This window comes from Cibotium barometz, chromosome 47 (genome assembly GCF_041138505.1).
Source record: "Cibotium barometz isolate CiBa-2024 chromosome 47, ASM4113850v1, whole genome shotgun sequence".
In the NCBI taxonomy this organism is placed as follows: Eukaryota; Viridiplantae; Streptophyta; class Polypodiopsida; order Cyatheales; family Cibotiaceae; genus Cibotium; species Cibotium barometz.
Window position 1 is genome coordinate 41,961,201 of NC_141092.1, and position 24,822 is coordinate 41,986,022.

General features: G+C 41.8%; 2 protein-coding genes across 2 annotated transcripts; both read right to left on the reverse strand.

Annotated features, from left to right (window-relative positions):
* Positions 1–8,133: 8,133 nt before the first annotated feature.
* Positions 8,134–9,959, reverse strand: LOC147611701 (putative pentatricopeptide repeat-containing protein At2g01510). The gene is made up of 4 exons (XM_086784945.1): positions 9,767–9,959; positions 9,194–9,439; positions 8,627–8,734; positions 8,134–8,234 (listed from the first exon to the last, which is right to left on the reverse strand). Exons 1-4 carry the CDS (start codon positions 9,957–9,959, stop codon positions 8,134–8,136), a joined length of 648 nt encoding a protein of 215 aa, XP_086641071.1.
* A 6,191-nt stretch (positions 9,960–16,150) lies between these two features.
* Positions 16,151–20,432, reverse strand: LOC147611702 (uncharacterized). The gene has a single exon (XM_086784757.1). It carries the CDS (start codon positions 20,347–20,349, stop codon positions 16,513–16,515), a length of 3,837 nt encoding a protein of 1,278 aa, XP_086640883.1. The 5' UTR covers positions 20,350–20,432; the 3' UTR covers positions 16,151–16,512.
* Between the last annotated feature and the right edge of the window lie 4,390 nt (positions 20,433–24,822).

Sequence of the window (24,822 nt, forward strand, 5' to 3'; positions counted from 1 at the left end):
GACGTCCTCCATTGACTCTCCGTCCAGCAGTTGCAACTTTATCAGTTAGGTCTCCACGACCTTAATCACAAGACGGTCAAAATGCTTCCCCAGCATTCTTGACATAAAACAGCCATTTACAAACAGCATTTACAAACAGTTTACAAATACAGTTTCTATATTAACTCTCATTTTTCCACATTATCCCTCATCAATCCACATTACTTATTCCACATTCCATTTATATGTGTACTCATCCCATCACATCATTTTCCATCTCATCACTTCAGATTCCTTCACATCACATATCATATATTCTCATCCATACATATATCCACATCCACATCCACATTCACATCCATACATCCACATCTACATCCATGCATCTATTTTCACATCCACATCTACATGCACATTCATGCATCCTCATCCATACCTATATCCACATCCACATCCACATTCACATCCATACATTCACATCCATACATCCACATCTACATCCATGCATCTATTTTCACATCCACATCTACATGCACATTCATGCATCCTCATCCATACATCCACATCTACATGCACATTCACATCCATACATCCACATCTATATGCGTACATTCACATCTACATGCATACATCCACATCCACATTCATACATCTACATCTACATCCATACATCCACATCTCCATCCATGCATCTACATCCACATCCTCATTTACATCCATACATCCACATTCACATTCACATCTACATGCATACATCCACATACACATCTACATGCATACATCCATACATACACATTCACATTTACATCTATGCATCCACATCCACATCCTCATTCACATCCATACATCCACATTCATGCATCCACATCTACATGCATACATCCATACATACCCATCCACATTCACATCCATATTCTCACCCTATCACAACCCATATACATCTTATCCCATCACATACACTTCTTACCTCATCCCATACACATCCTATCACTTCTTAACTCATCTTATCACATCGTAACTCATCTCATATGCATCTTATCACATCTTATCACTTCCCATAACTTTTATGTATACCTCTATGCATGAAATTCAATTATGCTAAAAGTAACACTTTTATAATAAAATAATCATCTCTTATGCATACCTCTATGCATGAAATTCAATTATGCAAAAAGTAACTCTTTTATAATAAAATATTCATCTCTTATGCATACCTCTATGCATGAATTTCAATTATGCTAAAAGTAACTCTTTTATAATAAAATATTCATCTCTTATGCATACCTCTATGCATGAATTTCAATTAAGCTAAAAGTAACTCTTTTATAATAAAATATTCATCTCTTATGCATACCTCTATGCATGAAATTCAATTAAGCTAAAAGTAACTCTAATAAAATATTCATCTCTTATGCATACCTCTATGCATGAAATTCAATTAAGCTAAAAGTAACTCTTTTATAATAAAATATTCATCTCTTATGCATACCTCTATGCAAGAAATTCAATTATGCTAAAAGTAACTCTTTTATAATAAAATATTCATCTCTTACGCATACCTCTATGCATGAAATTCAATTATGATAAAAGTCACACTTTTATAATAAAATAATCATCTTTTATGCATACCTCTATGCATGAAATTCAAATATGATAAAAGTAACACTTTTATAATAAAATAATCATCTTTTATGCATACCCATGAAATTCAAATATGATAAAAGTAACACTTTTATAATAAAATAATTATCTTTTATGCATACCTCTATGCATGAAATTCAAATATGATAAAAGTAACACTTTTATATTAAAATAATAATCTTTTATGCATACCTCTATGCATGAAATCTAATTATGATAAAAGTAACACTTTTATGTTAAAATAATAATCTTTTATGCATACCTCTATGCATGAAAATCAATTATGCATAATATAAAAACCAATTTCTCTAGGCTTACAATGAATATCTTTCAATTAATCTAGGATGATAATTCCTAGAATATGGTAGGAAGTCCTCTTTTCATGCTTTGAATGAAATTATTTTATGCGTAATTTTTATAAAAATTTTACCATAGCTCCGCTGCTATGACTGATAAATCTCAATTTTTCTAAAGGATAAAGCTTATCATTAAGGAAATAATTAGAATGATCCCTAAGTGGATCATTAATCCATAATGGATTGAATCATCAATATTCATGAAATACATAAACTAAAAGCATAGAAAAAAGCCATTAATTTGACCTCTAGTATAGATTAATCTTGGATTAAAGAAAAACTTTATGAAAAGCTTCATTTGGATTGAGAATGGGTCATGAGTATGACCATTTCTTGAGTGAGAGAGAGAAATTACATAAAAACCATTTGAATTAAACATAAATGGAAATTTATGTAACTCTTAACTATCATTAATCAATTAACTTCAATATCATTCATCAAATTATGTAACTCTTCACTACCATTCATCAATTAACTTCAATAGCATTCAAAAACCATTCCAATTAAGCTTCTCAAGCTTGAGAGGGGTTGAGAAGAGAGAAACTTTGAGAAATTATAGAAAAGATCAAAATTCACCATTTACCTTACAAATTGCTTGATTCTTTGTTCACGGTAGAGGCCCCCAACCAATCAATTGGTTAAGTATGTTGATGGAGCCACCAATGGGGATTGAAGAAAGAGGGAAGCTCCAATTTCTTCAATTTGGAGAGAATTTTAGAGAGTAGTAGAAACTAGCGTAATTTCAGCATAACTCTAGTATAGTAAAATTCTTCACCTTTTTTTCAAAGGACTCATGTTCTATTTATAGGAGAGGGGAGCTCTAACCAAAGCTAACTGAATTCTAAAATTTTCCAAATTCAGTTTGATTGAATTTAGACTAGATTTGAACCTAGTTTGGTTACTTTTTGATTCGGTTTGGTGAGATGCAACTTTGTATGTGCTCATGGCGGACATCCATTGAAGTGCTGGCACATGTGATGATGCTGTTAGAATAGAGGAACTGAGGGAACATGTAGGAGCAAAGAAGAAATGTGCAAGTTCTTTAATAGAGGTTAGTGTTGATAAGGTGCATGCATTTGTGGTGGGTGATAAAGCAAAGCAAGGGAGTCTTAACAATGCTAGAAATGTTAAATACCTGCATGAAGGCAGAAAAGCATATGCCAAATCTAGATCTAGTCCTTAAACCATTTTTGGGTGAGTGCAAGGAAGTTGTGTTATGTGAGCATGTAGAGAAATTGGCAATAGCATTTGGGCTTCTTAACACTCCCCAAGGGCAGACGTTGTTGTGCGGGTGAGCAAAAATCTGAGGATGTACAGTGACTGTCACAATGCAAGTAGGGAGATTATCCTTCAAGATGACTCTTGCATTCATAGTTTCAAGGATGGGATATGTTCTTGTGGCGATACGTTTTGATATGATCTTGTGCAAGGGCTTGTCAAGTGCACAAGCAGCGTAGCTAGAGCATGGAACTGGGATGGTTGTATTGAGAGCTGCAACAACAGCTGTTTCTCTAGTTCAAGAAGTAACGTATCCCTTCAGAAAGAGAAAACATTGCTTGGTCAAGGAAGAAGGCATTGATGGGACTTAAAATTTTTCGGACAAGCAAACAACTAGGGGGGAACCTTGAGAATTGCCACATGCATGATCCCAGACATTAAATACATGTGCCATGTCTACTGAAGCACACTAAGTTTAGTACAAGTTTTTTGAACCCTACTGATATAGGGACAAAATCCACCCGTGTAGTGAAGAGGATAGGTTTGCACAAAGATTTAGACCATGTGCAAGTCTTCAAAGGGATATGCAAGACGTGGAGGCTTTTTCTTTGTGAGAGTAGCTAGATGGGCTCACATGGAGCAACGATTGACAGACCATCCCATGAAAGCTCAAGGAGAACCCGTGTGCGGCGGATTGTCTATGAGCGTTTGAAGGATACATGGGAATGCTCTTGAGAATTTGGTAGACACTGAAGGATCTATGGCAAGTTGTCATCAGAACCACTTACACTTGGTAGATATTAAGATATTGGAGATCAAGATCATCACGCACCTTGAGCACCCTTGGCATTTCATGAATTTGTGAGCTCCTTGAGCACCCACGTGCATGCGGGTGCTCCTTGAGCTTACAAAGACATGAAGTTGAGTGGCAATCATGGGAGTAAACCAAGGCAATCATGTTTGTAGACTGCTTGGTAAAACACTAATGTACACCAAAGCATGTTATCTAATGTTAACCAAGGCATGCAATTTTTGTAAACTAGGGCATGCAATGTTTGTAAACTAGGGCATGTAAGAAATGTTTTATTGAAATGAGCTCATAGGTGGGTTGTCTCAAAATCAATTCCACGACCACAACCAAGCCTAAAAAGTGGAATAAACATGTGAGCTCATTGAGAACCCGCGCATGCAGGTGCTCCTTGAGCTTTCATTAAAGCTTGATAGATTACTTACATGGCTTCTCTCTGTGCATGCTCGGGACTTCTCAGGCGTCATCGACACCCGTCACTCACTCATGGTGGCTGCTGCGTGCACTCTTGGCCTATGTTGTTGCCTGAGATCTCCCTAAAGAAAACCTAGAAGAAACCCTTAACTAGCCAGCAATAAAAACCCTCAAGTTCACTACATGACCTAAGGCCTTCCAAGTGCTCTAAAACTTAAGACTTTAGAGCACTTGTATAACAAACTATTTGGTATGTATTCAAGTGGTCTAAAACTTTAGTGCCTTCTAAGTGCTCTGAAACTTAAGACTTAAGAGCACTTGTATAACAAACTATTTGGTAAAACTCATTCATACGTCATACAAGTTTAACTTGTATGTGTAGGATTGGAGGAAAAACAAAAGATATTAAGAGTGCCTTCCAAGTGCTTTGAAGTCTTAATTTTTTTGTAAGGGACATGCTCCAACCCATTTAATGAACTCGAGGGAGACTTGAGATCAGCAAGATTAATCAATACAATGTTCATCTAAATGCTAAAGCACATAACAATCTGAGATCCTCATACCAACCATCGAGCTTAAGATTGTGTCCCTTCGGTGATACACAAGTTCTAGCCAGATATCAAGTGGGACAAGCACACTTGATATTTGGTTGGAACTTATGAAGTGTTGCTAGTCTAAGATAGTGGTTTGGGATAATATGAAATCTTTCAATAAAGGTTTTAGTGAGGACTTATTGGATTAGAGTTAATAAAGTGTGGACTTGCATTCTAAATAATAGAAGGGACTACTAATTCAAAAATACCACCCTCAACCCACTAGAACATCTAATATGAAAGTTGATAGGCATAAACCATGGCAATTTCTAGTCTAAAGACAATTTCTCATTTGATGTAATTAAATTTATAGACCAAATCAAGTATTTTCTAATTTCAATGTCAATAATATTAAAAGCTAATAGTAATATTAAATTTTTTGAATAAAAAAATCTTCTGATTAATAAAATCATGTTGATGAATGCTTGCATTTAAAGCTGCCCTTATTCAATTGGTTGTGGCCCTAGCCTGGCTAAATGATTTCTTTAAAGCTATAGAGATATGAATCAGTACAAGAAGGAGGGTAGGTGCTAGGGAGTGCCCTAAGAAGACTACCACTCCACAAACAACCACCCCAGCCTCCACAGCTTTAGTGGTGAGTCCTACTCCCACAACACAGACCCCAATGAGCAGTCCCTAGTTCTTCGGATCTTGGTGCTTCAGTTGGTGCAATCGTTAGTCGGGAGCTCAAAGAGAAGCAGAAGGGCGCCCATGACCAAGAGTATGAGTACAACGAATTGCTCAAGACTTTTGGATACATAGGTGGCCAAAGAGCTGTTGTCTTGTTTGACAGCGCGGCAATATGGAGGATGTGGTCACGGAACAGGCACTCGGCGAGCCCGTTTTGTGTTGACTTCAGTGGAAAATAAAGTTGAGGTATTTAGCATAGGTATGACAATGTGCATCAAGTTTGAGAGCTTTCAAAAGCTTGCCTGATGACAATGTGTGCTTCATCAACAAAGGTTGTCAATGGCATGCCAGAGTCGATGACGGTTCCATCGTTGCCTGTGTCTGTGTCAATCTCAAAGGCGGATCTAGGCATATTTTCTTATTTGTATATATTTATGTATGAATGTGGAGAGAGAGTATATATATATATATATATATATATATATATGCATGCATGTATGTATACACATGTGTACACATGTGGAGAGAGAGTATATACATATGCATGTGGAGAGAGTATATACACTATTTTCTTTTTGAAAAAATGCACGGAAGGAGGCCACGTCGGCGTGGCCTCCTTCCGAGCATTTTTTTAAAAGAACTTGTGAATATTTTCTTTTAAAAAAATGCTTGGATGCGCGGGCTCTTTCCAAGCTTTAAAAAAAAAAAGAAAATATGCCCCGGTGCATGTCCCAATATCTAGATTTTATCCTCCTCATCCATATCATTTTGAGGCGTAATGAACCTGCCTAAGGCAGCCCTCTCAATCTGAGGTTATGGAGGAAGGAAGGAAGCCTCTCCTTGAGCTTGAGTGCAAAGAAGAAAATGAGGCGGTACATGATGGCCATGCACACAAGCACAAATATGGCCCTCCATTTGGACCTACCTTTAAGGATATCCTCACCTACTAGGGGTGGGGCACTTGCCACATTATTCTCAAAGACAAAACCTTTGAAGTCATTTTTGTAGAAAGCCCTTCTTGTCCATGTGTGGAATGACATGTAAGACTGAGGGATTCACTCTTAGAAAACTTATGATATCATGTGAGTGTACAAGAGGAGGGGTTGTTGAAATGAGACATAAGCTTATAAGGTAGCGGTAAGGGGGGGTATTTAGGTGAATACTAAATCTTAAATTTAAGTTAAGGGGGAGGGAGGGGAGGGGAGGAGAGGGGAGGGGTATAGCAACATTAAGGATATGCCATAAGTACTTTTGATGAACATAGTTATACAAAACTCTTGCAATGTTTTGGTAGCATTCCAACAATACTTTTAGCAAGAAATTCTTTGAGAACATAAGCATTCCAAATCCTATCTTGCAAAAAAATCCATTTGTGCTACTTGATCGTGGTATATATACATGAAGTTAGAGGTATTCGGTCAATTGAGGGATCGAATCTCCTATCAATATCAAAATTCCTTGCCCTCTCCTCCTCCATCCAGTGGATACTTGGAGGCTTCCATACACGTGGCCTCTTTCTTGTGCACCTCGTTGGACTGAACACTAGATACCACGAACGCCCGAGGTTTCTCAGTATGTAGACATGGTTTGATGACTCTCTTATCTTGGATGAGTGTGGCTTTGTGAAGATTTCTGCTCCGTGTATCTGTGATAATGTGGAGGTTCTTAATCTTTACATGCTTGGTCTGGGTTAGCAACATAGGAATGTTTGCTAGTAGGATGGTGTTAACATTATTAGAGGGAAGCAGAGTTAGTTTCTCTTGATCTAGTTCCATGTTTCTACGAAACAGCCAAAACTAGTCTAAGATGCACTTTCAGATATTATTTGTGATGCCTTTGTATTCTTTCCTCTACATAAGAAACAGAAACCATAGGTTGATAACACAACTTTTGTGGTCAAAGGTACCAGAGGTTGATTTCCAATCATCCACATTTACAAATGCCCCAAGATCCACAAGCTTTTCTTTGCGGGTTTAGCCGCACAAAAACCTAGGGTTTCGTTTTGATCGTGTGACAAGGCTCTTGGGCACAGAATTCCTTAACCTGTGACTTGCTTCACTCTATGTGAGTGTGTACTGTGCCAACCCTAACTGTCTATCTACAACAACCCACTTGGGCCAACAATAGCAGCTCAAGGTTAACAATCATGACCTTCTATGTCCAAATTTGAAGCATTCTCGCTTCTCCTTCGCACTGACAAGGGCCTCCTATGGAAAAAGCATTTTAAGGATCCATCACACTATTGGGACAGTTGGAATACAACAAGGTAAGCACTTGCAATTGCATTTTTTTCTACGAGATTGCTTTTGACATTTTTTTCATCATTGAAGAAATCTAAATCTCTAGATTTTAGGCACGAAATCACTAAGGAATCCTTATAGGTTCATGGTTGGCACCGTCCACGCTGGGTTCATGGAGAGTTGAGACCCCTCTCTCATGACCACAACATGTATTTGATGTCCCTTCTTAGCTGCTCCTATCCTGCAATAAGCTTTCAAGATGGAAGCAATGTCATTGCATCTGCAGATATGCCCTCCTGTTGCATTTGTTCATAAAAATTGTTTGCTTCCTCGCCCTGCCCACGTTGGCAATATCCTGCAATTGGCTCATTCCATGAGAGTGTATCCTAATAGGAAGCTCATGAAAAACTTGTGCCTCTCTAGACACAATCACATTTGTTTGCATCTTGAAAGATTGGCAACCTAGAGGCACTTGCGAGAAATACATTGGGGAATGAGGAATGCTATGAATAAATAATTTGGCTATGATTGCATATGTATGCCAGATGTGATGTCCTTCCAAAATCATAAGAAGACTACAATTTGAACTAGAAGTTTGTCAAACACTTGTGCCTTTGCGAGTGCCCCACATTTGGCATACATATCCCACCAATGAACTGCCAAGCAGCTATTTTTTCTGAGCAGCAGATCCCTCTCTCACAATTTCAGCATGTGTTTCTTTGACATTCTCAACTACTCCTATGTTACCACAAGCTTTCAAGATGCAAGCATTGTTCAATGCATCTGGAGATAGGTCCTCACATTGCATCTGTTCGAAACCGAGTGCTTCCTCACCATGCCCATTTTTGACATATCCTGCAATCAATCCAGTCTAAGAGACTACATTCTGAACTGCAAGTCCATCAAACACTTGTTATGCCTTTATGAGTGCCCCACATTTGGCATACATATCCACCAATGCATTGACAAGCACCCTGTTTTTTTTTTTTTGCAGTACATCCCACTCTAACAATCTCAACATGTATTTCTTTGACATTCTCATCTGCTCCTATGTTACCATAGGCTTTCAAGATGGAAGCACAATTCATTGCATCTGGACATAGGCCCTCGTGTCACATTTGTTTGAAACAACCAAGTGCTTCCTCACCATGCCCATTTTGGGCATATCCTGCAATCAATGCAATCCAAGAGACTAGTATGTTCGTCAAACACTTGTTGTGCCTTTGTGGGTGCCACACATTTGGCACATATCCACCAATGCATTGTCAAGCACACTATTCTACATCCATTCATAACAGTTGAGTGCTTCATCACCATGCCTGTGTTTGCAATATCCTGCGATGAGCACAGTCCAAGCGACAACATTCCGAATTGCAAGCTCATCAAAGACTTCTTGTGCCTTTGAAAGTGCACCACATTTGGCATACATATCCACCAGTGCAGTGCCAAGTACACTATCTTTTCCTAGCATCTCATTTCTAATGATCACAGCATGTATTTTTTTCCCTTTCTTAGCTGCACCTACAGTGCTACAGGCTCTCAAGATGCAAGCAAAGGTCGCTGCATCCGAAGAGAGACCCTCACATTGCATCCATTCAAAACATTTGAGTACTTCATCACCGTGCTGGTATTGGCTATATCCTACAAAATCAATGCCTTCCAGGAGATTGGAAGGTCATCAAATACATGTGCCTTTCCAAGAGCACCACGTTTGGCATACATTTCCACCAATGTAGTGCCAATTACACTATCTTTCCTCAACAATCCCTCCCCGATGGTCTCAGCATGTATCTCTTTGCCCTTCTCAATTGCTGCTATGCTTGCCATAGGCTTTCAAGATGCATGTAAAGGTCACTGCATTTGGCGAGAAGCCCTCACCCTGCATACATTCAAAATAGTGGAGTGCTTCTTCACCATGCCCATGTTGGGCATCCCCTACGATTAGCGCAGTCCAAGACACTACATCTTGAACAGGAAGCTCCTCAAACAGTTGTTGTGCCTTTGCAAGTGCACCGCATTTTGCATACATATCCACCAATGCATTGCCAAGAACATCCTTTTTTTGTAGCAAGCCTCCCATGTCACATACGGAAGCTCTGTTGGCCGCCGGAACACTCACTCGGCAAAGCACTACATATGGACATATGATGCAAATGCACTGAAGCACGAGAAAGAGAGAGATGGCTATATCCTAAAATCTGTATTCGTAAGTATGTATATGTACAAGTTCTGGAAGCCTTGCTTCCTATGAAAAGGTGTCAAAGACCATGTGACTCAATCCCAAAGGGGAACTAAATGAGAAACACTAGGACCAATGGGTGCCTTATATAGGCCCCAAACAAACTGGTCAGCCAGTTCCACAGCAGTCAGGCAGATCCGACTAGTATTTTTCCATGCGTTGCACCTAGTCTTGCCGGTTGCACATGTGGCTGGTTGAGTTGGCCGTGTGCTGCCCTAGCCAGTGACGACAGCTTCGCCTGGCCCCTTGCTCAAGATCTGGTGCCAAAATTGTCCCATAGCTTGGTTGGTCTACATGTACATGCACATGACATCCCCTCCTACTAAACTTGATGACGGGGATCCAACCGTTGCCTTGGATGACTATCATCATCCCTTTGCTCCATGTGAATTCCCACTGCCATCCTTGGACTCCTGGCAACCTGGTTAATCTTGCCATGCTCTGCATCCACTCCAAATTTGATAGATCTATGCAGCTACACCCCTTGGATGTGAGCATCCCTTGGAGCTAGTATTCCTGTGGGCCTTCCTGGTATGCCCCAAATGGCATCCGACCCACAAGACTGCCTTTTCCCCTTGGGTCATGTTGAACACCTGGCCATCCTCCTGGGAATTCTACCCTTGTCTTGTGTTACTCTCCCTGGACTGTGCACCCTCATCTAGGACTGCTCTTCAGCACTTGAGTTCCTGAACTCTGTTTCTATGGATCCAAACATCCAAAGCACCTCCAGCTGCGGGTGAAGACGGGAGTCGGCCCAATGCACGATGGAGTAAGGGAGGGAGTGACTAATGGAGCAAGGTGCTACCACTAGTCCGGGGTAGAGACACTCAACAAAATAGATGATAGTAGAAACACACTATCTTCAGCTAGCTTCCTGGGATCACATGCTTTGATACCAATGACACATGGAGAAGCTCTGGCCGGAACACTCATCCAACAAAGCACTACATATGAACATATGATGCAAACGCAATGGAGCACAAGAAAGAGAGAGATGGCTATATCTTAATCTAATCAAAATCTGTATTCATAAGAATGTATATATACAAGTTCTAGAAGCCTTGCTTCCCATGAAAAAGCTGTCAAAGACCTAATCTAGGACCCTACTGTGACTCAATCCTAAAGAGGAACTGAATGAGAAACAATGGGTGCCTTATATAGGCTCCAAACAAATTGTTCGGCTAGTTCCACATCAATCAGGCAGCAGAGGACAGATCTGATTGTTATTTTTCATGTGTTTTGCTTCATGCATTGCACAAAGTCTTTTCGGCTGCACACATGGCTGGTTGAGTTACCCACGTGCTGCCCTAGCCGACGATAGCTTCTCCTGGCCTCTTGCTCAAGATCTGGAGCCAAAACTGTCACAACCTGGTTGGTCTACATGTACATGTGCTATGCACACGACATCCCTGATGATCTCAACATGTATTTCTTTGCCCTTCTTAGCTGGTCCCATCATAGTAACATGGAACGCCATTCCATAGCCTTGGGAACGAGGGAACACGTTCCATAACCTGTGTCGTTCTCATTCCTGTTTTGCAAACGTGCATCCTTGGCTAAAGGCATTCTGGGTCTAAATGAGAATTTTTGTATTTTTCTATGATCATATCATATCATATGAGAGTGGTGTATGACCTTGCATTTAAAAGGCTTGGCATTATATGTCCTTGCATTTAAAAGGCTTGGCAATATATGTCCTTGCATCTCCTTAGCTTGCAAATGGTAGCCATATGGTGATGACATGTTGTTGCATGCGCGGAAGCCTTGCTGTACTAATACATAGCCCTAAGCATGATTAAGAACATTGATGGTAATTAACACAAGATTAAGAAAGAGGAGAGAGATTAGGTGTCGGGTTTTCTTGTATTACTATGGTACAAAAAGGGTAACTAATTGCTTGTACATGATTTAGGGCTTTGGCCAGCCCCATAGGGGTGGCCCTAGCCCTTCTACATATGTCCTACTGATGCTATAATGAAGGAATGATGAAACTAATGACTTAACTTATGCTGGAAATGATGAGATGCTTATGTAATATGCTGAGGATGCAGTCGGCCAGCAGCCAACCTGTCGGCCTGTTTGTCTAGACAAATAAACAAGAATATTTTGCATTAATGTTGCGCTTGGCTCTACATGATGCCTAACACTTGCTAGCCCTATAGTGCTGCTGATAGGCCATTGAGTCCCCCACAGGCTACAGACAACAGGCTGAAGCTCCCCTGTTGGCTGCCGACAAGGTTCCCAACCCCATGTCAATGATGACTATGCTGATGATGGTGTTTATGCTACTGAATTTAATGATGATGCTGATGCTTACAATGATGATGAAGATGATGGTTCTGATGCTTTGCCACAAACCATATTGCATGTCAAGAAAGACCTTTGGGATGGTGAATTTTGCGGAGGTTTCTGATACTGACTTGTATGCTGACTAATCAAGGATTAAGATTGTTCATGCACAGGGTTAGGCATGGCACAGGCGTGCACATGACATTCCCTTTTGCTAAAATTGATGACGGGGTGGACAATCTGTCATTCTTCCTCCCTGAACTTCTACTGACCTTGAACTGCTACTAGCTTTGACTTTTACTGACTTTGACTTTAACTGACTGATATTTTTGGTCTGAACACCTTCATTCCTAATCTCCACTTCCAAGTCTTGATGAAGAATTGAGCATCTGTTCACTGTTGTCCCCATGCTTGCTTTCCCTTAACCTTGACACAACGTTGGGTCACCTGCTGGAACTGATCATGCCTGTTGCTAGGCCTTTGGAAATGATTTGAGAGCTTAATGAGGTACTGGATATGCATACCTACCCTCATGGAATGCTTCCTCTTGCTTCGCCTGTTGTTGCAGAGCACTCCATCTACTACCTTGTTGCATCCTTTTTGCTGGAACTGCTGGAACTGTGCACCTTCCTTGGGGGACAGCTTAGTGGGCTGAGCTTGAATGCTCTGATACCAATGTTGCATGTGTGGAAGCCTTGCTATACTGATCCACAGCCGTAAGCATGATTAAGAACATTGATGCTAATTAACACAAGATTAAGACAGAGGAGAGAGATTAGGTGTCAGGTTTTCTTGTATTGGTACAAAAAGGTAACTGATTGCTTGTACATGATTTAGGCCCTGGCCCTTCTACATGTCCTACTGATGCTATAATGAAGGAATGATGAAACTAATGACTTGACTTATGCTGAAATGTGGTGAGATGCTTATATAATATGCTGAGAGTGCAGTCTGCCAGCAGTCAGTCTGTCGGCCTGTTTGTCTGGACAAATAAACAAGAATATTTTGCATTCATGCTGCGCTTGGCTACACATGATGCCCAACACCTGCTGGCCCTATAGTGCTGCTGCTGCTGACAAGCCACTGAGTCCCCCATACGCTGCCGACAGCAGGCTGAAGCCCCCCTGTTGGCTGCCGGACAGGGTTCCCAACCCCATGTCAATGATGACTATGCTGATGATGGTGTTTATGCTGCTGAATCTGATGATGATGCTGATGCTTACAATGATGCCCCAAGGATGATGAAGATGATGGTTCTGATGCTTTGCTACTGTATGCTGACTTATCAGGGATTAAGACTGTTCATGCACAGGGTTAGCCACGGCATGGGCGTGCATGTGACATGTCGTTCCCATTTTCTTTCGGGGTTCTCGTTCCCATTCCAAAACAGACCCCCATTCCATCTGTCCATTCCCATCCCATGTGACTATGGCTCCCATGCTGCTACAGGCTTTCAAAATGCAGGTAAAGGTCACTACATCTGGAGAAAGGCCCTTACTTTGCATCCATTCAAGACAGCTTATTGCTTGCTCACCATGCCCATGTTGGGCGCGAGTGCCCCTGAAAGAACCTCACTTGGTAGGGGTGAATTTTTGGAGATAGAGGCTTGAGGGACAAGCACATCATACTGATTACCAGCAAGCCCATTGGGAGGGGCTGTTGACAGAAGCCTGTTTGAAGGCATGGGCCATGTGGAAGGTTGTGGCTCAAAGGAGAGACCCCTCTGAAAGGTGGTTGGAAACTGTAACAACAAAGCTGGAAAAGGCCCGTCATGTGTGAGGGGGCAGAGGTGTCGTGAAGGAAATGGACCTCGCGTACGGCTGAGAGGCCAGATGCAGAGGCCAGAATCAAGGGCACCTTTGATTGAGGGGGCATATGCTGCAGAAGAAGGTGAGGGCCCTACTATGGGGATGTATGGAGATGAGGCAGAAAGGAACCCCCACTTCCCCACCAACCCCACCCCCCCCCCCGCGCGTTTGGGAGGGTCTGGGCTCATAAAGCCCATGTGTTGGAGGGGGTGGGTGCATCTGCATGCACAAACACAAGTCGTAGTCCCCCATCGTTTGAGCGGGATGCTTGCAGCAGAAGTGAGCATGAGCCCCAGATTAGAGGCAATTTTACAGGAGACAAACAGGCCCCCTTTTTGTGTGGGAGAGGCAGGGCTGGTGAAGCCTTTGAACATACCTGATGGTGCAGGGGAATTACGACAGATGCAGGTTGAGGCTCGTTATTGGGCAAGGATTTGACTGGGCATAGCAGGGCTTCTTGTTGTTGTTGGAGAGGCAATGCCAGAGCATTAGAGACAAGCCTCTTCGATTGGTGGGGCGGTTGCTTGATGCAGCATGAACAGTGACCTTATCTCCCCTTCATTTGAGGTTGACCAATGCATTGCCAAGCACCCTGTTTTTTCTGCACTTAGTCCTTACTCTACATGCATCTCTAAATCATTATAATAAATTTTACTAATAATGACTACCATTTTATCGGTGTGAATATCTCTAGATATTCATGGGGCTATGTAAAAAACCAGACTGTCACAACTAACCACTGACCAAACCCAGACCAGGGCAACTTAGAGGTTCCAGAAAGTTGCATTAACATCTGCAGATAGCATTAACATTCTAAACTTTCCAAAAAGAAAAAGAAAATAGGGTATACAAGCAAGGAGGATCTTCTACCAGCCAGTGCATCGAAGCCTCCAGATCCGAGGATGCATAATTAGAATCCTTGTACTCCTTTATAGGGGGAGCCATCCTGTAACATTAGAAATCAACTCTACGTTGGTGTGGCTGGGACCATCATCAACAGGGAGGTGCCCATGCCAAAGCTAAAGATCTCTTTCAGCACCACTCCCCACTAAAATGATTGCTCTAGAGGTAAAAGAGAACTTACGAGCTATTGGATTGGACCAATACACAGAGCAGTTACCAAAAATCATCAATGCCTCGCTGTGCACTGAGAATTCATCAAGTCACATGACAAGAGGACAAACACTGGGGCGGTAACTATGCCAGATGGAAGCACAAGGAGGGTTATGATCTGAGAAGATGATATCACAAGGCAATGCAGCTGCCCTCGGCTACCCACACCCACCGATTCAAAAAGAAGGATCTACCATTTGGCAACATATTGAAGAAGAAAGTTTCCAACAACAAAGTCGAGTATACGAATGTCAAGGAAAAAGCAAATAAACTGACTGTACGGGCAATGTCCATGATCATGCAGATCAAGCTGGTGGACAGGTATAACAGAGTTTATGGCTCATGTAGAGGAATCTCAAAGGCTGCTCTGCAAGCCCAGGTCATTGAGCACATCAAAAAGATGCAGGTTGAGAAGAAAGAATTTGCAACAAGAGGTGGCAAGAGCACAAGAATTTCAAGACAAGCTACAAGTAAAAAGAGACTACGAGGCAAGCAAGAAGTTGGCAAAGGAAAAGATCACAGTATAACACAAGGATGAAGAGGTAAAGAATTGAAATACCTTTAGAAGGAGCGTGAGGAACTGGACAAGAAGCATGCACAGGCAATAAGAGCACATAATGTCGAGTTGAAAGCAAGCCAAGAGCAGCTGGAAATGGCCATCACTAGACACCAGCAAGTGGTGTCACATCTAACCTGTATCCAATAATCAAAAGCAAAGCTAAAAGCAAAGGAAGAGGTACTTACATAGACACTAGTGCAGCTAGAAGAATAGGTCAAAGTAGTGCAGAGGAGACTACTACAAATAATGATCAGCTTTTACAGGCATGAACCACAAGGAAAGTGGATGTCACAACTTTATTAACAAATAAAGATAAAATGAATAGCCCAGTTGGAGTAGCAGCTAAGCCACAAGATGAAGAGCACAACATACAACTGAAGCACCTCGTGGAGTGCATCTCGCAGGTTGGCTTCACTACCAGTAAGCCCTCAAACCCCTCAGACTTTCACATTTTTCTTTGCTACACTAACCCTATCTTTCTTACAATATGACATAAGCATTAGCGAGGATCTAACTCTTCTTTCCACCAACAACACGTGTATCAGTCCTGACTCCCTTCCATCAAACCAATTATTCTTGCTTTTAGAAACCCTTTCTTTGCACAAATAGAAGCCAGTTTGATGTACTATTCTCTGGGCATGATTAACTGACACCTAACAATCCCAGCTGCTCCACCAAAGCATACCCAGCTCTCACACCCCTTGTTTGGATTCCATCTTATCCTGTGCACAGAAACTGATTTAGGAGGCATCCTTTCTGGCAATTTTCCAGCTGGCTGGCCCTCACCAGATGAGAATGTATCCGCTTCTCCTCCCGGACTTATCATGGCTTGAGTGTTACCACTCAATTGAGCTGAGTGTTCTGTTGAGGGCTTTCCATGCTTCTTCTGTTTGCCTCTTTCACTACTACAATTACCATTCCCTGTCAACAAGGATCCAGCACTGGAGTTTTCGTAATTGTTTAGATCAAATGGAACCAAAGCCAGGGGGTTCACTTCATTTGATGGTGTAGTAAAAGCATCTATTTTGGGTCCCTGGTCATCTATCTCTTTCCCTCTCACTGAGCGAAGTAAGCTTTTTGAAGACTGCTTGCGAGAATTCTTCTTAACTTCAGCCTCTTCTTCCGTCATTCTACTAGAAGCCGTTTTGGAAAGCACCTTGGAAAAGGGAGCTTGATTGTTATCAGCTCTGTATTTCTTCAACTGCACAGGAGCAGCAGAGTTTTGAGAAATAATGGAAAGGACACCAGTGCCTAGGTTTTCTGTGAATTTGCAGCACATGAAGTGTGGCTCCCTTGCTCGCGTCCTGTCACTAAGCAAAAACTTTTCTGTGAGCTGAAACTGTATAACTGAGCCATCTTCCCCTCCATACACAGCTACACCAGACCATCTTGACACTTGGACTGTCCAGATGGCAAAAGATGAGGAGAAAATAGAATGCATGCCGTGCGTCACCGTCTTTGTGCATGGCTTTCCAGTTATTGGAGTATCACATGATGCCATGTCAAGACTGAGGGTTCTAATGGACCCATCATCCATAGAAAGAATAATGCCCTTGGGATATGAAAGCCAATCAATACTTAGAATGCATCCTCCCTTGCTTAAAGCCAGGTCCCACAATGGATAAAATGGATCACGGATATCCCAAAACTGTAAGCGACCGCTATGACCACCTGTGACTATTATGTTCCTGCCTTCGGCCTCACTACCTTCTGGTGCACAGGCAATTGCCCTGATAGGTGCTGAGTCTGCCACAAAACATGCTAATGGCCTAGTATCTCGAACACACGATGCCTCTGGATTAAATTTCCAGAGTGCAACCACTCCATCATGGCACCCAACTAATAACAGATCCTGTGGTGATGAGGACCATTCCAATGTCAGGGGCATGCTTTTTAGCCTGCCCGCTGGAAGCCCTGAGCATTTGAAAACAGGATTCATCTTCACAACAACAGGGTTAGGGTTCGACTGTCTGCTACCACAAGCTTTTGATTCCCTTACCAGGCTTGGCAAGGGCACATCGAACACCTGCATCGAGCCATTTCCAAACAGAACTGCCAAATAACCCAATCGATACAAGTCTTTGCTGTCAAGATCTGAAGACACATCTCCCGCAGGCTGCCATTTTGCATCCCAAGTGAGTCCTCCATCATGTGCCAAGCCCAAGACCATTTGGGGCAAATCAAACTCTTCTTCTTTGGAGGAGAAAGTCGATGCAGGTATGAAAGTCTCTACATTTCCATGATTATGCTCCATGTCAATGCCAACTCTTAAATCGTGTTCTGTTTCTTCCAAGGAGACAGACCGGATCTTATCCAGATTGAATGCATCTTCTTCTGAGATCTCAGCAGCATTTTGGACAGAAAGTTCTCTGAAATCCTCATCTACTATTTTCTTGTTGTTGGGCTGTGCTTGGCAAGCAGTTCTTGACTTTGGTCTTCCTTTGGCACGTAGCTTGTCATGACGATACCCACCAGCCTGGGGTTGAAAGTGTAACGGCACATCAAAAGCCCATACTTGTATGAGGCCTTTTCCATGAACTGGCTCACCAAGTCTGTGAGCGGGTGAATCATAGGGATGGGTTCCAACAACAAGGTATTCCCTTCTACATGCCTCTCTAAATCGCCTTTGTGGGCACCAATCCAGTGCCCACACAGATCCCCCTGCATTCATTACCAAATCATAGTAATTCGGTATTGTTTTATCTGTACACATGGTGGCACGAGATGATCCAAAAAGAGGCAAGTGTGATATTTGTGGCCTACCATCCTCATAAACATAGTTTAAGTTAGCTGAAAATGGTGCATATGGGCAGTAAAGGTGCCAGTCCTTGACGATCTCAATGTTGGGGTAAGCTCCAACACTGACAGCAGAATCTCTCATGTCAGCAGAAGCTCCATCTTTGGCAGATAAAACATCACGGTGACATTCCATTAGAACTACAGACCTTAGATCTGCCAAGGGTGTAACACCACGTTGCTCTTGAAGCAATTGCATTGTAACATCACCATGCTCTTCAAGTAACGGCCATGTAGTACCACCATGCTCTTGAAGTAACGGCCTTGTAGCATCACCATGCTCTTGTACTGATGGCCTTGTAATATCACTATGCTCTTCAAGTAACGGCCTTGTAGCACCACCATGCTCTTGAAGTAACGACCTTGAAGCATCACCACGCTCTTGTAGTGATGGCCTTGTAACATCACTATGCTTTTCAAGAAATGGCCTTGTATGCTTTTGAAGAAATGGCCTTGTACCATCACGATGCTCATGAAGTAATGGCCTTGTACCATCACCATGCTCTTGAGGCATTGGCCTTGTAACACCACCATGCTCTTGAAGTAACCACATTCTTCTTTTATTCGCCAAAGCTTTGGCATTAGCATAAGCTCCATGTGTGGCAGCAGACACTTCATCAAAGTCTTCTCTTGTTGGCCTGCCTGGATACGTCAAAGCTGCTCCAGCTTCCACAGCTGATGCTTCGAGGTGACCTACCTCCTTCATTATACCCTGATGTGTTGACCCACTAGCATTGACACACATAGCACCTGTGGTGGCATCGGGCTGATCTTGCCCTTGACTTGTTGGCCATGCTAGAATTTGATTTAATGCCTTGCAAGCATCCTCAAGTGGAGGATCAACTGAGGTATCTTCACTGGTCACTTGAGGCCCAATTGTCGTACTAGCTTCACTGGTGGGCCCAGCATCTTCGACTTTCTTTCGCGGTTTACTTCTGCCAGCAGCCTTAGGCTGAGGATTGTCTACAGTAAGTTCATTTAACAGTGACTCATTTTCGATTAGTTTTCGCGATTTGGTCCTTTTACGAACACCCTCACGACTTGGATCATCTGCCGTACTAGATTCAAACCTTGTTGACATGAGAAAATCTTCTTTTTGCTTTCGCAATTTACCTCTTTTTTGCAAAGAGGATGCAGTAGGTGGTACCTCAAGAGAACACGATTCAACATGGTCATCCAGCCTGCTTTGGTCAACATGTGGCACTGCTACATGTAAACTAATGGGAACTCCTGCTTCCAAGGCTCCTGCACATGGTAGAGGCAATGTGGCGCACTCTACAGACATGTTAGAAACCCTAATTTTCGGGGCATGTGTATTTTCATCAATTTGGTTGGATTCAACTGGGGCATCTCCTGTTGCACATTCCAAGGTGCTCAGAAATCCTGTTTCCATACATGTTGAGGGTAAAGGCAACTCAGAAACCCTGGTTTCCTGAACTTGAGGTGCTTGTTCCTGTGAAGATCTTCTGCGTTTGCCTCGCCCTGATGCCCCTCTACCCCTTCTTGAAGGCCCTCCTCTTTTTGGAGCTTCTTCTACATGTGCTGAGAAGGATTGAATACCTGATGCGTTAATGGCGGTGGGTGTGGCACCTGTGCTTCCCGTACCACGCCCTCGCCCTCGCCCTCGCCCTCGCCCTCCTCTGTCTCTTGACACTGCCTCTTCCATCGCAATTTACGTTTTTCGGGTGGCTTTTAATTAATTTTGCTCTTCATATTGTAGGCACCCAAAATCTTTTTGTTGGTTTTTCTAAAGTTAAATAATAAGATTTTTTCTAAAGTTACATAATAAGATTTTCGGGTGGCTTCATATTGTAGGCACCCAAAATCTTTTTGTTGGTTTTTCTAAAGTTAAATAATAAGATTTTTTTCGTTTTTTTTAAGAATCTCGCGTTATCTTGTTTCATTGTGACATATTGCGTTTCTACATGCTTCGAGAAAACGCATTCTTTCGTTGAGCAAATTGTGTACTGCTATACCTCCTGTATCATCGTCCTTTACCTCTTTGCTCCTACACCTCTTGCGAACTGTGTAGAGCAAACTGCACAAGTGCAAGGGAGGGAGGGGTGGAGGCGACCAGGCAGGTGGAGTCTATCAGTCAACGTTTTTCGGGTGGCTTTTATTAATTTTGCTCTTCATATTATAGGCACCCAAAATCTTTTTGTTGATTTTTCTAAAGTTAAATAATACGATTTTTTTCGTTTTTTTGGTGAGAATCTCGCGTGATCTTGTTTCATTGTGACATGGCGTTTCTACATGCTTCCAGAAAACACATTCTTTCGTTGAGCAAATTGTTTACTGCTATACCTCCTGTATCATCGTCCTTCACCTCTTTGCTCCTACACCTCCTGCGTACTGCATAGAGCAAACTGCGTACTCCCTCCCAGCATGCACAAGTGCAAGGGAGGGAGGGGTGGAGGCGACCAGGTAGGTGGAGTCTATCACAGGCAGGTCAGGCCAGGCGATCAAGTGAGGGCAAGGTGGGGGAGGTGAGCAAGTGGGTGAGGACGTGAGGTGGGTCAGGGGACACAAATTGCCGAGGGGAGGAGATTTGAGGCGAGGGAGGCAAACAGTCGAGGGCGGACGAGGCCAGCAGGCGGTGAGGGGAGGCACTGAGTAGGGAGCGAGGGTTCGACGCCAAAGCCTGCGCGCGCTCGAGGGTAGGGAGTGAGCGTTCGAAGCTTGTGGAGGGGGAGGGGGGTATGGTAGGCATTAACTAAATGCCACGTAAGTGGCATTTAATTAATGCACCTACAATAAAATTGAGTGAATATACACCTATAATTTACAACTAATATCTTCTAATGCTTTTATTTATTGATAGTTTTTGTAAAATGTTTAGTTTTATTTTTTGAATTTGCACATACCTTATGTGATCCCTTCCTTCCTCGTCAATGTAATGTCAATGTAAAGTACGATTACTTGAAAGAATTATTATTTTTTTAAAGTAGAGTTCTAAAAGTGTTTTAAATTTTCTATTTTTTGTTTTTGTTGAATTGAACTCCTACTGTCGATAGTAAAGATTTAAGTCCACAACAAATTAAATGCACATGGAGTTTAATGATCCCACCAATCCACCACGCATCCACTTGTTGTTTTTTCGACACATCGAGCTTATAATTCAACTTCTACAAAGCTATTACAGAAATTTCACATACCGTTTTCACAAGTTTTGCTTTTTTTTTATAAAAAAAACTGTGGAAGTAAATTTTACGAGTTTTGGAGAGATGCTACATGGATGGGAAATTTATAGAAAATGACATTAAAGTAAGACGCAATTGAGTTAAAAAAATAAAAACAAGCGAGCACATGATGATGCAAATGGGGGGGGGGTGGCTTGCACATAAAAAACTTTACACCTAGAAGAAGAAGAATAATAATAATAGCACAGCATATTTGAAATGAATGGGCAGAGCTAGTCCACGTATTCCTACTCAACAAATTTATTAATGTCACTAACGTGGCATTAATAAATGTGCAAAGTATACCTTAAATAAGGTAACCTTTTGCCCGTCTCCAACTCAACAGCCTACCCGCAACATCCTCTACCTGCCACATAGTCATCTAGCCTACTCGCCGTCATCGTCAAGCCTACTCGTCCTCCTTAAATGTCATCCACCACGTCCACCACCTCTTGTTGATCAGTGGCATGGCCACCACCTCCTCCTTGCTCTCCCTGCTCTTCCCTCTTCTCTCCCTCGCCCACTACCTCCGTTTTTGCCATGCGCCTTACGCAAGAGAAGTGTTGCTTTCCTGGACCTATGCGACACACAGAGAGATCATGATGCATAGTATAGCGAGGGAGAGATTGCGATGCACAGTAATGCATGGCCCTCTTCAGATCTACTCTCCTAATCGGTTGACTCATGCACAGAGACACGTGTTCAAACAACTTGTGGAATATCATCAATTCATCGATGCTAAGAAAAGAAACTTCATTAAAAAAAGGTTAACACCTTAGGCATAGCTTGTGTTTTTCAGCAAATTCCCATCTATTTAATTAAAGCGGACAAAAAAAACATTGTGGGTGCATATTCACAACTTTTTGTTTGGTGTGCATTAATTAGCTACATAATTGCAGCTAATTAATATAAATACTTTAATATATTAAGGTCTGACAAACATTAAGGTACAAATGTGGAGATTTACATGACAAATATTGCAGATTTATCACTGGCCAAATTTAGAACATTAAATAATTGAAGGAACGAAGGCAATTATTGAAAAAAGCCTCAAAATTTATTCATGAGTAAATTTACATATGGTAGCACAACATGACATAAGTAACAAACCAAAGCAACAGCATATTGAAAGCGAACTATAAAAAACACCCCTCTTCCTCCGTAAGACCGACATATTTACAAACGGATGGTGAAAGTGGCACAAACTCATCACCATCCACGATAGCTTTTTCGAAATTGTGTGTTTTCTCCCACATAGCTAGATAAGATGTATTGTAGTGCATGGGAACTATCATCATTATCATCTACAATGATAGGGTTACTCTGGCTTCCAAGCTGCATATCACCATCTCTTCCATTACTCCTTAAATTATCATCTTCATTGATGTCTGCATAGTGATACAGTGGATCAAAATATCTACCACGAGGGGTGTCTGCGAAGAAAATCTCGTTAATGTCCATGCATTATGTAAGGTGAGGCACTTTCATTACTTTCCAAATTGCTACCAACCTTCTTCTATGCATTCCATTGCCTGTCTTCGGTATTATCCATGATATAGCAAGGTAGTACTTGCTTGTGTGCACCATTCTGAGAAGTGTGCTTTCAAATGATGCACCTAGTTTGTTGCATACATAGTTATCCATAAAAACATATGCTCTCTCAAAAAGATTTACAGGGGACAAAGGAAACTTTATTTTTAAGATCAGCTTGTCCATATAGTGCATACAGTTGTCTGCCTCTAGTTATCTCTTATGCGAAGGCATTGTGTGAGAAGAATTTGAAATGTGCTTTATGGAGGTCTTTCATGCAGTAACCGACCATGCCTTTGAATGTGTGAATTTGAATCTTCCGTAGATGTCTACACATGACCATGCCACCTTCTGGTTTATAGAAGTCCCATCCAAGTATCATCTAATCGCTTTACCAATGCTGATCAGTGAAGGAGCCATCATAGTTATCACCATCTGGAAATGGAGATGATTTAGAGTACCACCTTTTTCAAGGGCAAACAGACCCTTGAGGCATTCCATCCTAACGAATTCTTCTAGTGGCTCCCCCACGAGTAGATATTGATGTCTCTATTTCCTATAACAAAACAGTCGAACACAGAGACTTCAAACAATTTAGTTCTTTTGTCTGCTCTAGGAAACTAGGAATCTTGTGAATAGATGGTTCAGATTTTGTGTTCCTATCATTGGGTAGAGCGTCCACAAAAGGTGCCACTTTTGGCTTTTTGCCTTTTTTTTTCAGCTTCAGATGAACCTGTAGCATAAGGAACATGCAAATTTAAAAATAAGACTTCAAGTAATCTGCATAAGGAACATGTAAATGAACCTATAGCATAAGGAACATGCACATGAACCTATAGCACAAGGAACATGTAAATGAACCTATAGTATAAGGAACATGTAAATGAACCTACTACACAAGAAACATGTAAATGAACCTATAGCATAAGGATCATGTAAATGAACCTACAACATAAGGAACATGCACATGAACCTACAGCATAAGGAACATGCAAGGGAGACGTTCATAGATGATGCTCACACCTAAGGAGCGAGCTTTCTGCTTCACTGCACGTAGATTGCGAACAATGAAGGAGCCTTTTGGGGGCATCACAATTTTGCTCGCTATCGGATTGCACTGACCCCTTGGTACAATGGATGTAGAGGGTTCACCTCCTCATCACACAGCAAGGGCGTACAAGAAGGACCAGGGTCCATGTCATGACATAACATAGATGAAGAACAAGGTTGTCGATCAATCTTCATTATGTTACGAATGTCATGAAAGGGTCTTCTTTTAGGAAGCATCACGACCACACAAAGCGAGCACTGAATATTTTTATTAATTGAAGAAAAAAGTACTGGAAGTCATTAAATAAGAAGGATATTGACCTTTAAAAAAAGCCCACACCACAGTATGGTTAGAAGTTATATCTACCAATAGTAAGCAT

Bases quoted from the DNA above. Each gene is read 5' to 3' on its own strand.
- LOC147611701 (XM_086784945.1), bottom strand. From the start codon at position 9,959: ATGGGAGGCTTGCTACAAAAAAAGGATGTTCTTGGCAATGCATTGGTG. The intron at 9,440-9,766 runs GTATGCAGGGTG...CTTCGGATGCAG, and splicing joins AGCACTCCACTATTTTGAAT to CGACCTTTGCTTGCATCTTG. The intron at 8,735-9,193 runs GTGATGAAGCAC...GATTGATTGCAG, and splicing joins ATATTGCAAACACAGGCATG to GATATGTCAAAAATGGGCAT.
- LOC147611702 (XM_086784757.1), bottom strand. From the start codon at position 20,349: ATGGAAGAGGCAGTGTCAAGAGACAGAGGAGGGCGAGGGCGAGGGCGA.